General features: G+C 42.6%; 1 protein-coding gene across 1 annotated transcript in view; it reads left to right on the forward strand.

Moving 5' to 3' along the window:
- LOC109631183 (voltage-gated inwardly rectifying potassium channel KCNH7) overlaps nucleotides 1–12,761 on the forward strand; it is a 94,128-nt gene that overhangs the window by 28,242 nt on the left and 53,125 nt on the right. Inside the window, exon 13 of the mRNA XM_020089793.2 lies at nucleotides 607–763. Within this exon, the coding sequence (XP_019945352.2) occupies nucleotides 607–763 (157 nt within the window). The remainder of the gene's footprint in view (nucleotides 1–606; nucleotides 764–12,761) is intronic.

The raw sequence follows: 12,761 nt of genomic DNA on the forward strand, positions 1-12,761 counted from the left end.
GCAAAACTTTATCCACTTTCCATAAGTGCACATGTGATTTGTAAATCAAAGGGATTTTGTAGGGACATAGTGTTTCCTTTGAGAAGGCTCAGTAGAGAACTAGTATGAAAACAGACAGTTGGGGCTTTTGTTCATTTCTCCGTCTCTGTTTGATGGGAAAGGTAAGCACTATCCACGGTGAAGGCACACAGAGCAGCAGCCAAGGATGCTCATATCTGTACGGCTCATCGTGGTCGTACAAAGCCTCCAGTGCAGACTTCTGCACAAGATAGTGTAATCACAGACCTAACCATCTGTGTGTTTAAAATCACAAAAGAGGCTCAACCCACATCACTGGACAACCAGCTGAATTCCACCAGGTGCCCAGCAGAGATAACAACAGGGTTAGTTTGCTAATGGAAAACACTGCATGAACAATTCTCCCCCAGTGCAAGAGCTTGATGAATTACAACAACGGAGCAACACACAGCTCTCCTGTATAGATTAATTACATCCTATTTTTGTGTGATTTTTTATTATATTTTTTGGGGGGGGTTGTATAGTGATGACGTTGTTTCCAACCCATATGTGAGGATCTAAAGCGTGTGCGTGTTTGGCTGCTTCCAGATCTCTGCTGTGATAAATGGGCCTGTAAGAAGCCTGCAGACTACCTGGATGAGTCAGCACAGTTCCAGGACCTGAGAGAGGACGATAATTCTGCCAGCGAAATCACCTATGGAGAGGTGGAACAGCGCTTAGGTCAGCTGCAGGAGCACTTAACCAGGTACGTATTTTTAGAGTCAGCATGCAGATGGTTGACCCTCATTTATTTGTCTTAAACTATAAATTAATCCAGAATTTGATATTTAATTTGATCAGGTTCATTATTTTGATTTAGGTTATTACTTGAAAAGGTTTGCATGCTTTAACATTCAGAAAACGCATTACTCTCCTCGCACTGTCTATTGCTGCAGCTCCTCTTTTCAGCCTCTGTCTGAAACACATGGTTTTAGCGCCTGACTCCTTCCGTTGAAGCCCAGTCTACTCTGTTGTTATTGGTCAACCACTTCTAGCCTTTGTAGGAAATGTTGGCCTCTGCTCTTGCTTTAAGTGGCTTTGTCAGGAGGACTAGCCGCCAGACATGCATCATGCAAATTAGCCATTGTGTGACATCACAATGATACAGACATATCGGCTGGACTACTGACCAGCATTTCAGGGTTAGGGTTAGGGTTGTGATTAGGGTTAGGGTTGCAATTAGGGTTAGGGTTAGGGTTGTGATTAGGGTTAGGGTTAGGGTTGCTATTAGGGTTAGGGTTAGGGATGAATACCCATTGGAGCTCAAGATATTCTTCAATAACCTTTTTTCTGTAGGTCATAGAGACTTGGAAGTTGGTTCCATCACCACTTATGTGGCTATGCCCGATCCATTGGTACCACCCCCGAGCTTCTACGACCTTTGGAAGGGGTAGGGTTAGGGTTGTGATTAGTGTTTGATTTTTTGGTTGTGATTAGGGTTAGGGTTAGGGATGAAAACCTATAGGAGTTCAAGATATTGTTCAATAACTTTTTTTCTGAAGGTCATAGAGACTTGGAAGTTGGTTCCATCTCCACTAATGTGGCTCTGCCCGATCCATTGGGACCATCCCCGAGCATCTACGACCTTCAGAAATGGTGCAACCACCAAATCTATAAAAAAAAGTACAAGATATTTTTGAATAACTTTTCTTCTGAAAGTCCTAGAGACTTGTGCATTTCATGATTAATAAAGGGTGGCCTGCCACACAACCACACCGAATTTCAGCACGTTTCGAGCAAGCAGCGTGGAGTTATTCCAATTAATCCCTAATATGGGTTAGGGTTGCAATTAGGGTTAGGGTTAGGGTTAGGGTTGCAATTAGGGTTAGGGTTAGGGTTGTGATTAGGGTTAGGGTTAGGTTTGCTATTAGGGTTAGGGTTAGGGATGAATACCCATTGGAGCTCAAGATATTCTTCAATAACTTTTTTTCTGTAGGTCATAGAGACTTGGAAGTTGGTTCCATCTCCACTAATGTGGCTATGCCCGATCCACTAGTACCACCCCCGAGCTTCTACGACCTTTGGAAGGGGTAGGGTTAGGGTTGTGATTAGTGTTTGATTTTTTGGTTGTGATTAGGGTTAGGGTTAGGGATGAAAACCTATAGGAGTTCAAGATATTGTTCAATAACTTTTTTTCTGAAGGTCATAGAGACTTGGAAGTTGGTTCCATCTCCACTAATGTGGCTCTGCCCGATCCATTGGGACCATCCCCGATCCATTGGTACCACCCCCGAGCTTCTACGACCTTTGGAAGGGGTAGGGTTAGGGTTGTGATTAGTGTTTGATTTTTTGGTTGTGATTAGGGTTAGGGTTAGGGATGAAAACCTATAGGAGTTCAAGATATTGTTCAATAACTTTTTTTCTGAAGGTCATAGAGACTTGGAAGTTGGTTCCATCTCCACTAATGTGGCTCTGCCCGATCCATTGGGACCATCCCCGAGCTTCTACGACCTTCGGAAATGGTGAAACCACCAAATCTATAAAAAAAAGTACAAGATATTTTTGAATAACTTTTCTTCTGAAAGTCCTAGAGACTTGTGCATTTCATGATTAACAAAGGGTGGCCTGCCACACAACCACACCGAATTTCAGCACGTTTCGAGCAAGCAGCACAGAGTTATTCCAATTAATTCCTAATATGGGTTAGGGTTGCAATTAGGGTTAGGGTTAGGGTTAGGGGTTGCAATTAGGGTTAGGGTTAGGGTTGTGATTAGGGTTAGGGTTAGGGTTGCTATTAGGGTTAGGGTTAGGGATGAATACCCATTGGAGCTCAAGATATTCCTCAATAACTTTTTTTCTGTTGGTCATAGAGACTTGGAAGTTGGTTCCATCTCCACTAATGTGGCTATGCCCGATCCATTGGTACCACCCCCGAGCTTCTACGACCTTTGGAAGGGGTAGGGTTAGGGTTGTGATTAGTGTTTGATTTTTTGGTTGTGATTAGGGTTAGGGTTAGGGATGAAAACCTATAGGAGTTCAAGATATTGTTCAATAACTTTTTTTCTGAAGGTCATAGAGACTTGGAAGTTGGTTCCATCTCCACCAATGTGGCTCTGCCCGATCCATTGGGACCATCCCCGAGCTTCTACGACCTTCGGAAATGGTGAAACCACCAAATCTATAAAAAAAAGTACAACATATTTTTGAATAACTTTTCTTCTGAAAGTCCTAGAGACTTGTGCATTTCATGATTAATAAAGGGTGGCCTGCCACACAACCACACCGAATTTCAGCACGTTTCGAGCAAGCAGCACGGAGTTATTCCAATTAATCCCTAATATGGGTTAGGGTTGCAATTAGGGTTAGGTTTAGGGTTGTGATTAGGGTTGCTATTAGGGTTAGGGTTAGGGATGAATACCCATTGGAGCTTAAGATATTCTTCAATAACTTTTTTTCTGTAGGTCATAGAGACTTGGAAGTTGGTTCCATCTCCACTAATGTGGCTATGGCCGATCCATTAGTACCACCCCCGAGCTTCTACGACCTTTGGAAGGGGTAGGGTTAGGGTTGTGATTAGTGTTTGATTTTTTGGTTGTGATTAGGGTTAGGGTTAGGGATGAGCCCTATAGGAGTTCAAGATATTGTTCAATATCTTTTTTTCTGAAGTTCATAGAGACTTGGAAGTTGGTTCCATCTCCACTAATGTGGCTCTGCCCGATCCATTGGGTCCATCCCCGCGCTTCTACGATCTTCGGAAATGGTGAAACCACCAAATCTATAAAAAAAAAGTACAAGATATTTTTGAATAACTTTTCTTCTGAAAGTCCTAGAGACTTGTGCATTTCATGATTAATAAAGGGTGGCCTGCCACACAACCACACCGAATTTCAGCACGTTTCGAGCAAGCAGCGTGGAGTTATTCCAATTAATCCCTAATATGGGTTAGGGTTGCAATTAGGGTTAGGGTTAGGGTTAGGGTTGCAATTAGGGTTAGGGTTAGGGTTGTGATTAGGGTTAGGGTTAGGTTTGCTATTAGGGTTAGGGTTAGGGATGAATACCCATTGGAGCTCAAGATATTCTTCAATAACTTTTTTTCTGTAGGTCATAGAGACTTGGAAGTTGGTTCCATCTCCACTAATGTGGCTATGCCCGATCCACTAGTACCACCCCCGAGCTTCTACGACCTTTGGAAGGGGTAGGGTTAGGGTTGTGATTAGTGTTTGATTTTTTGGTTGTGATTAGGGTTAGGGTTAGGGATGAAAACCTATAGGAGTTCAAGATATTGTTCAATAACTTTTTTTCTGAAGGTCATAGAGACTTGGAAGTTGGTTCCATCTCCACTAATGTGGCTCTGCCCGATCCATTGGGACCATCCCCGATCCATTGGTACCACCCCCGAGCTTCTACGACCTTTGGAAGGGGTAGGGTTAGGGTTGTGATTAGTGTTTGATTTTTTGGTTGTGATTAGGGTTAGGGTTAGGGATGAAAACCTATAGGAGTTCAAGATATTGTTCAATAACTTTTTTTCTGAAGGTCATAGAGACTTGGAAGTTGGTTCCATCTCCACTAATGTGGCTCTGCCCGATCCATTGGGACCATCCCCGAGCTTCTACGACCTTCGGAAATGGTGAAACCACCAAATCTATAAAAAAAAGTACAAGATATTTTTGAATAACTTTTCTTCTGAAAGTCCTAGAGACTTGTGCATTTCATGATTAACAAAGGGTGGCCTGCCACACAACCACACCGAATTTCAGCACGTTTCGAGCAAGCAGCACAGAGTTATTCCAATTAATTCCTAATATGGGTTAGGGTTGCAATTAGGGTTAGGGTTAGGGTTAGGGGTTGCAATTAGGGTTAGGGTTAGGGTTGTGATTAGGGTTAGGGTTAGGGTTGCTATTAGGGTTAGGGTTAGGGATGAATACCCATTGGAGCTCAAGATATTCCTCAATAACTTTTTTTCTGTTGGTCATAGAGACTTGGAAGTTGGTTCCATCTCCACTAATGTGGCTATGCCCGATCCATTGGTACCACCCCCGAGCTTCTACGACCTTTGGAAGGGGTAGGGTTAGGGTTGTGATTAGTGTTTGATTTTTTGGTTGTGATTAGGGTTAGGGTTAGGGATGAAAACCTATAGGAGTTCAAGATATTGTTCAATAACTTTTTTTCTGAAGGTCATAGAGACTTGGAAGTTGGTTCCATCTCCACCAATGTGGCTCTGCCCGATCCATTGGGACCATCCCCGAGCTTCTACGACCTTCGGAAATGGTGAAACCACCAAATCTATAAAAAAAAGTACAACATATTTTTGAATAACTTTTCTTCTGAAAGTCCTAGAGACTTGTGCATTTCATGATTAATAAAGGGTGGCCTGCCACACAACCACACCGAATTTCAGCACGTTTCGAGCAAGCAGCACGGAGTTATTCCAATTAATCCCTAATATGGGTTAGGGTTGCAATTAGGGTTAGGTTTAGGGTTGTGATTAGGGTTGCTATTAGGGTTAGGGTTAGGGATGAATACCCATTGGAGCTTAAGATATTCTTCAATAACTTTTTTTCTGTAGGTCATAGAGACTTGGAAGTTGGTTCCATCTCCACTAATGTGGCTATGGCCGATCCATTAGTACCACCCCCGAGCTTCTACGACCTTTGGAAGGGGTAGGGTTAGGGTTGTGATTAGTGTTTGATTTTTTGGTTGTGATTAGGGTTAGGGTTAGGGATGAGCCCTATAGGAGTTCAAGATATTGTTCAATATCTTTTTTTCTGAAGTTCATAGAGACTTGGAAGTTGGTTCCATCTCCACTAATGTGGCTCTGCCCGATCCATTGGGTCCATCCCCGCGCTTCTACGATCTTCGGAAATGGTGAAACCACCAAATCTATAAAAAAAAAGTACAAGATATTTTTGAATAACTTTTCTTCTGAAAGTCCTAGAGACTTGTGCATTTCATGATTAATAAAGGGTGGCCTGCCACACAACCACACCGAATTTCAGCACGTTTCGAGCAAGCAGCGCGGAGTTATTCCAATTAATCCCTAATATAGGTTAGGGTTGCAATTAGGGTTAGGGTTAGGGTTGCAATTAGGGTTAGGGTTAGGGTTGTGATTAGGGTTAGGGTTAGGGTTGCTATTAGGGTTAGGGTTAGGGATGAATACCCATTGGAGCTCAAGATATTCTTCAATAACTTTTTTTCTGTAGGTCATAGAGACTTGGAAGTTGGTTCCATCTCCACTAATGTGGCTATGGCCGATCCATTGGTACCACCCCCGAGCTTCTACGACCTTTGGAAGGGGTAGGGTTAGGGTTGTGATTAGTGTTTGATTTTTTGGTTGTGATTAGGGTTAGGGTTAGGGATGAGCCCTATAGGAGTTCAAGATATTGTTCAATATCTTTTTTTCTGAAGGTCATAGAGACTTGGAAGTTGGTTCCATCTCCACTAATGTGGCTCTGCCCGATCCATTGGGACCATCCCCGATCCATTGGTACCACCCCCGAGCTTCTACGACCTTTGGAAGGGGTAGGGTTAGGGTTGTGATTAGTGTTTGATTTTTTGGTTGTGATTAGGGTTAGGGTTAGGGATGAAAACCTATAGGAGTTCAAGATATTGTTCAATAAATTTTTTTCTGAAGGTCATAGAGACTTGGAAGTTGGTTCCATCTCCACTAATGTGGCTCTGCCCGATCCATTGGGACCATCCCCGAGCTTCTACGACCTTCGGAAATGGTGAAACCACCAAATCTATAAAAAAAAGTACAAGATATTTTTGAATAACTTTTCTTCTGAAAGTCCTAGAGACTTGTGCATTTCATGATGAACAAAGGGTGGCCTGCCACACAACCACACCGAATTTCAGCACGTTTCGAGCAAGCAGCGCGGAGTTATTCCAATTAATTCCTAATATGGGTTAGGGTTGCAATTAGGGTTAGGGTTAGGGTTAGGGGTTGCAATTAGGGTTAGGGTTAGGGTTGTGATTAGGGTTAGGGTTGCTATTAGGGTTAGGGTTAGGGATGAATACCCATTGGAGCTCAAGATATTCCTCAATAACTTTTTTTCTGTAGGTCATAGAGACTTGGAAGTTGGTTCCATCTCCACTAATGTGGCTATGCCCGATCCATTGGTACCACCCCCGAGCTTCTACGACCTTTGGAAGGGGTAGGGTTAGGGTTGTGATTAGTGTTTGATTTTTTGGTTGTGATTAGGGTTAGGGTTAGGGATGAAAACCTATAGGAGTTCAAGATATTGTTCAATAACTTTTTTTCTGAAGGTCATAGAGACTTTGAAGTTGGTTCCATCTCTACTAATGTGGCTCTGCCCGATCCATTGGGACCATCCCCGAGCTTCTACGACCTTCGGAAATGGTGAAACCACCAAATCTATAAAAAAAAGTACAAGATATTTTTGAATAACTTTTCTTCTGAAAGTCCTAGAGACTTGTGCATTTCATGATTAATAAAGGGTGGCCTGCCACACAACCACAACGAATTTCAGCACGTTTCGAGCAAGCAGCGCGGAGTTATTCCAATTAATCCCTAATATGGGTTAGGGTTGCAATTAGGGTTAGGGTTAGGGTTAGGGTTGCAATTAGGGTTAGGGTTAGGGTTGTGATTAGGGTTAGGGTTAGGGTTGCTATTAGGGTTAGGGTTAGGGATGAATACCCATTGGAGCTCAAGATATTCTTCAATAACTTTTTTTCTGTAGGTCATAGAGACTTGGAAGTTGGTTCCATCTCCACTAATGTGGCTATGCCCGATCCATTGGTACCACCCCCGAGCTTCTACGACCTTTGGAAGGGGTAGCGTTAGGGTTGTGATTAGTGTTTGATTTTTTGGTTGTGATTAGGGTTAGGGTTAGGGATGAAAACCTATAGGAGTTCAAGATATTGTTCAATAACTTTTTTTCTGAAGGTCATAGAGACTTGGAAGTTGGTTCCATCTCCACTAATGTGGCTCTGCCCGATCCATTGGGACCATCCCCGAGCTTCTACGACCTTCGGAAATGGTGAAACCACCAAATCTATAAAAAAAAGTACAAGATATTTTTGAATAACTTTTCTTCTGAAAGTCCTAGAGACTTGTGCATTTCATGATTAATAAAGGGTGGCCTGCCACACAACCACACCGAATTTCAGCACGTTTCGAGCAAGCAGCGCAGAGTTATTCCAATTAATCCCTAATATGGGTTAGGGTTGCAATTAGGGTTAGGGTTAGGGTTAGGGTTGCAATTAGGGTTAGGGTTAGGGTTGTGATTAGGGTTAGGGTTAGGGTTGCTATTAGGGTTAGGGTTAGGGATGAATACCCATTGGAGCTCAAGATATTCTTCAATAACTTTTTTTCTGTAGGTCATAGAGACTTGGAAGTTGGTTCCATCTCCACTAATGTGACTATGCCCGATCCATTGGGACCATCCCCGAGCTTCTACGACCTTTGGAAGGGGTAGGGTTAGGGTTGTGATTAGTGTTTGATTTTTTGGTTGTGATTAGGGTTAGGGTTAGGGATGAAAACCTATAGGAGTTCAAGATATTGTTCAATAACTTTTTTTCTGAAGGTCATAGAGACTTGGAAGTTGGTTCCATCTCCACTAATGTGGCTCTGCCCGATCCATTGGGACCATCCCCGAGCTTCTACGACCTTTGGAAGGGGTAGGGTTAGGGTTGTGATTAGTGTTTGATTTTTTGGTTGTGATTAGGGTTAGGGTTAGGGATGAAAACCTATAGGAGTTCAAGATATTGTTCAATAACTTTTTTTCTGAAGGTCATAGAGACTTGGAAGTTGGTTCCATCTCCACTAATGTGGCTCTGCTCGATCCATTGGGACCATCCCCGAGCTTCTACGACCTTTGGAAATGGTGAAACCACCAAATCTATAAAAAAAAGTACAAGATATTTTTGAATAACTTTTCTTCTGAAAGTCCTAGAGACTTGTGCATTTCATGATTAATAAAGGGTGGCCTGCCACACAACCACACCGAATTTCAGCACGTTTCGAGCAAGCAGCGTGGAGTTATTCCAATTAATCCCTAATATGGGTTAGGGTTGCAATTAGGGTTAGGGTTAGGGTTGCAATTAGGGTTAGGGTTAGGGTTGTGATTAGGGTTAGGGTTAGGGTTGCTATTAGGGTTAGGGTTAGGGATGAATACCCATTGGAGCTCAAGATATTCTTCAATAACTTTTTTTCTGTAGGTCATAGAGACTTGGAAGTTGGTTCCATCTCCACTAATGTGGCTATGCCCGATCCATTGGTACCACCCCCGAGCTTCTACGACCTTTGGAAGGGGTAGGGTTAGGGTTGTGATTAGTGTTTGATTTTTTGGTTGTGATTAGGGTTAGGGTTAGGGATGAAAACCTATAGGAGTTCAAGATATTGTTCAATAACTTTTTTTCTGAAGGTCATAGAGACTTGGAAGTTGGTTCCATCTCCACTAATGTGACTCTGCCCGATCCATTGGGACCATCCCCGAGCTTCTACGACCTTCGGAAATGGTGAAACCACCAAATCTATAAAAAAAAGTACAAGATATTTTTGAATAACTTTTCTTCTGAAAGTCCTAGAGACTTGTGCATTTCATGATTAATAAAGGGTGGCCTGCCACACAACCACACCGAATTTCAGCACGTTTCGAGCAAGCAGCGCGGAGTTATTCCAATTAATCCCTAATATGGGTTAGGGTTGCAATTAGGGTTAGGGTTAGGGTTAGGGTTGCAATTAGGGTTAGGGTTAGGGTTGTGATTAGGGTTAGGGTTAGGGATGAAAACCTATAGGAGTTCAAGATATTGTTCAATAACTTTTTTTCTGAAGGTCATAGAGACTTGGAAGTTGGTTCCATCTCCACTAATGTGGCTCTGCCCGATCCATTGGGACCATCCCCGAGCTTCTACGACCTTCGGAAATGGTGAAACCACCAAATCTATAAAAAAAAGTACAAGATATTTTTGAATAACTTTTCTTCTGAAAGTCCTAGAGACTTGTGCATTTCATGATTAATAAAGGGTGGCCTGCCACACAACCACACCGAATTTCAGCACGTTTCGAGCAAGCAGCGCGGAGTTATTCCAATTAATCCCTAATATGGGTTAGGGTTGCAATTAGGGTTAGGGTTAGGGTTGCAATTAGGGTTAGGGTTAGGGTTGTGATTAGGGTTAGGGTTAGGGTTGCTATTAGGGTTAGGGTTAGGGATGAATACCCATTGGAGCTCAAGATATTCTTCAATAACTTTTTTTCTGTAGGTCATAGAGACTTGGAAGTTGGTTCCATCTCCACTAATGTGGCTATGCCCGATCCATTGGTACCACCCCCGAGCTTCTACGACCTTTGGAAGGGGTAGGGTTAGGGTTGTGATTAGTGTTTGATTTTTTGGTTGTGATTAGGGTTAGGGTTAGGGATGAAAACCTATAGGAGTTCAAGATATTGTTCAATAACTTTTTTTCTGAAGGTCATAGAGACTTGGAAGTTGGTTCCATCTCCACTAATGTGGCTCTGCCCGATCCATTGGGACCATCCCCGAGCTTCTACGACCTTCGGAAATGGTGAAACCACCAAATCTATAAAAAAAAGTACAAGATATTTTTGAATAACTTTTCTTCTGAAAGTCCTAGAGACTTGTGCATTTCATGATTAATAAAGGGTGGCCTGCCACACAAACACACCGAATTTCAGCACGTTTCGAGCAAGCAGCGCGGAGTTATTCCAATTAATCCCTAATATGGGTTAGGGTTGCAATTAGGGTTAGGGTTAGGGTTGCAATTAGGGTTAGGGTTGTGATTAGGGTTAGGATTAGGGTTGCAATTAGGGTTAGGGTTGTGATTAGGGTTAGGGATGAATACCCATTGGAGCTCAAGATATTCTTCAATAACTTTTTTTCTGTAGGTCATAGAGACTTGGAAGTTGGTTCCATCTCCACTAATGTGACTATGCCCGATCCATTGGTACCACCCCCGAGCTTCTACGACCTTTGGAAGGGGTAGGGTTAGGGTTGTGATTAGTGTTTGATTTTTTGGTTGTGATTAGGGTTAGGGTTAGGGATGAAAACCTATAGGAGTTCAAGATATTGTTCAATAACTTTTTTTCTGAAGGTCATAGAGACTTGGAAGTTGGTTCCATCTCTACTAATGTGGCTCTGCCCGATCCATTGGGACCATCCCCGAGCTTCTACGACCTTTGGAAATGGTGAAACCACCAAATCTATAAAAAAAAGTACAAGATATTTTTGAATAACTTTTCTTCTCAAAGTCCTAGAGACTTGTGCATTTCATGATTAATAAAGGGTGGCCTGCCACACAACCACACCGAATTTCACCACGTTTCGAGCAAGCAGCGCGGAGTTATTCCAATTAATCCCTAATATGGGTTAGGGTTGCAATTAGGGTTAGGGTTAGGGTTGCAATTAGGGTTAGGGTTAGGGTTGTGATTAGGGTTAGGGTTAGGGTTGCTATTAGGGTTAGGGTTAGGGATGAATACCCATTGGAGCTCAAGATATTCTTCAATAACTTTTTTTCTGTAGGTCATAGAGACTTGGAAGTTGGTTCCATCTCCACTAATGTGGCTATGCCCGATCCATTGGTACCACCCCCGAGCTTCTACGACCTTTGGAAGGGGTAGGGTTAGGGTTGTGATTAGTGTTTGATTTTTTGGTTGTGATTAGGGTTAGGGTTAGGGATGAAAACCTATAGGAGTTCAAGATATTGTTCAATAACTTTTTTTCTGAAGGTCATAGAGACTTGGAAGTTGGTTCCATCTCCACTAATGTGGCTCTGCCCGATCCATTGGGACCATCCCCGAGCTTCTACGACCTTCGGAAATGGTGAAACCACCAAATCTATAAAAAAAAGTACAAGATATTTTTGAATAACTTTTCTTCTGAAAGTCCTAGAGACTTGTGCATTTCATGATTAATAAAGGGTGGCCTGCCACACAACCACACCGAATTTCAGCACGTTTCGAGCAAGCAGCGCGGAGTTATTCCAATTAATCCCTAATATGGGTTAGGGTTGCAATTAGGGTTAGGGTTAGGGTTGCAATTAGGGTTAGGGTTGTGATTAGGGTTAGGATTAGGGTTGCAATTAGGGTTAGGGTTGTGATTAGGGTTAGGGATGAATACCCATTGGAGCTCAAGATATTCTTCAATAACTTTTTTTCTGTAGGTCATAGAGACTTGGAAGTTGGTTCCATCTCCACTAATGTGACTATGCCCGATCCATTGGTACCACCCCCGAGCTTCTACGACCTTTGGAAGGGGTAGGGTTAGGGTTGTGATTAGTGTTTGATTTTTTGGTTGTGATTAGGGTTAGGGTTAGGGATGAAAACCTATAGGAGTTCAAGATATTGTTCAATAACTTTTTTTCTGAAGGTCATAGAGACTTGGAAGTTGGTTCCATCTCTACTAATGTGGCTCTGCCCGATCCATTGGGACCATCCCCGAGCTTCTACGACCTTTGGAAATGGTGAAACCACCAAATCTATAAAAAAAAGTACAAGATATTTTTGAATAACTTTTCTTCTCAAAGTCCTAGAGACTTGTGCATTTCATGATTAATAAAGGGTGGCCTGCCACACAACCACACCGAATTTCACCACGTTTCGAGCAAGCAGCGCGGAGTTATTCCAATTAATCCCTAATATGGGTTAGGGTTGCAATTAGGGTTAGGGTTAGGGTTGCAATTAGGGTTAGGGTTAGGGTTGTGATTAGGGTTAGGGTTAGGGTTGCTATTAGGGTTAGGGTTAGGGATGAATACCCATTGGAGCTCAAGATATTCTTCAATAACTTTTT

Source organism: Paralichthys olivaceus, chromosome 10 (assembly GCF_024713975.1).
Source record: "Paralichthys olivaceus isolate ysfri-2021 chromosome 10, ASM2471397v2, whole genome shotgun sequence".
Taxonomy (NCBI): domain Eukaryota; kingdom Metazoa; phylum Chordata; class Actinopteri; order Pleuronectiformes; family Paralichthyidae; genus Paralichthys; species Paralichthys olivaceus.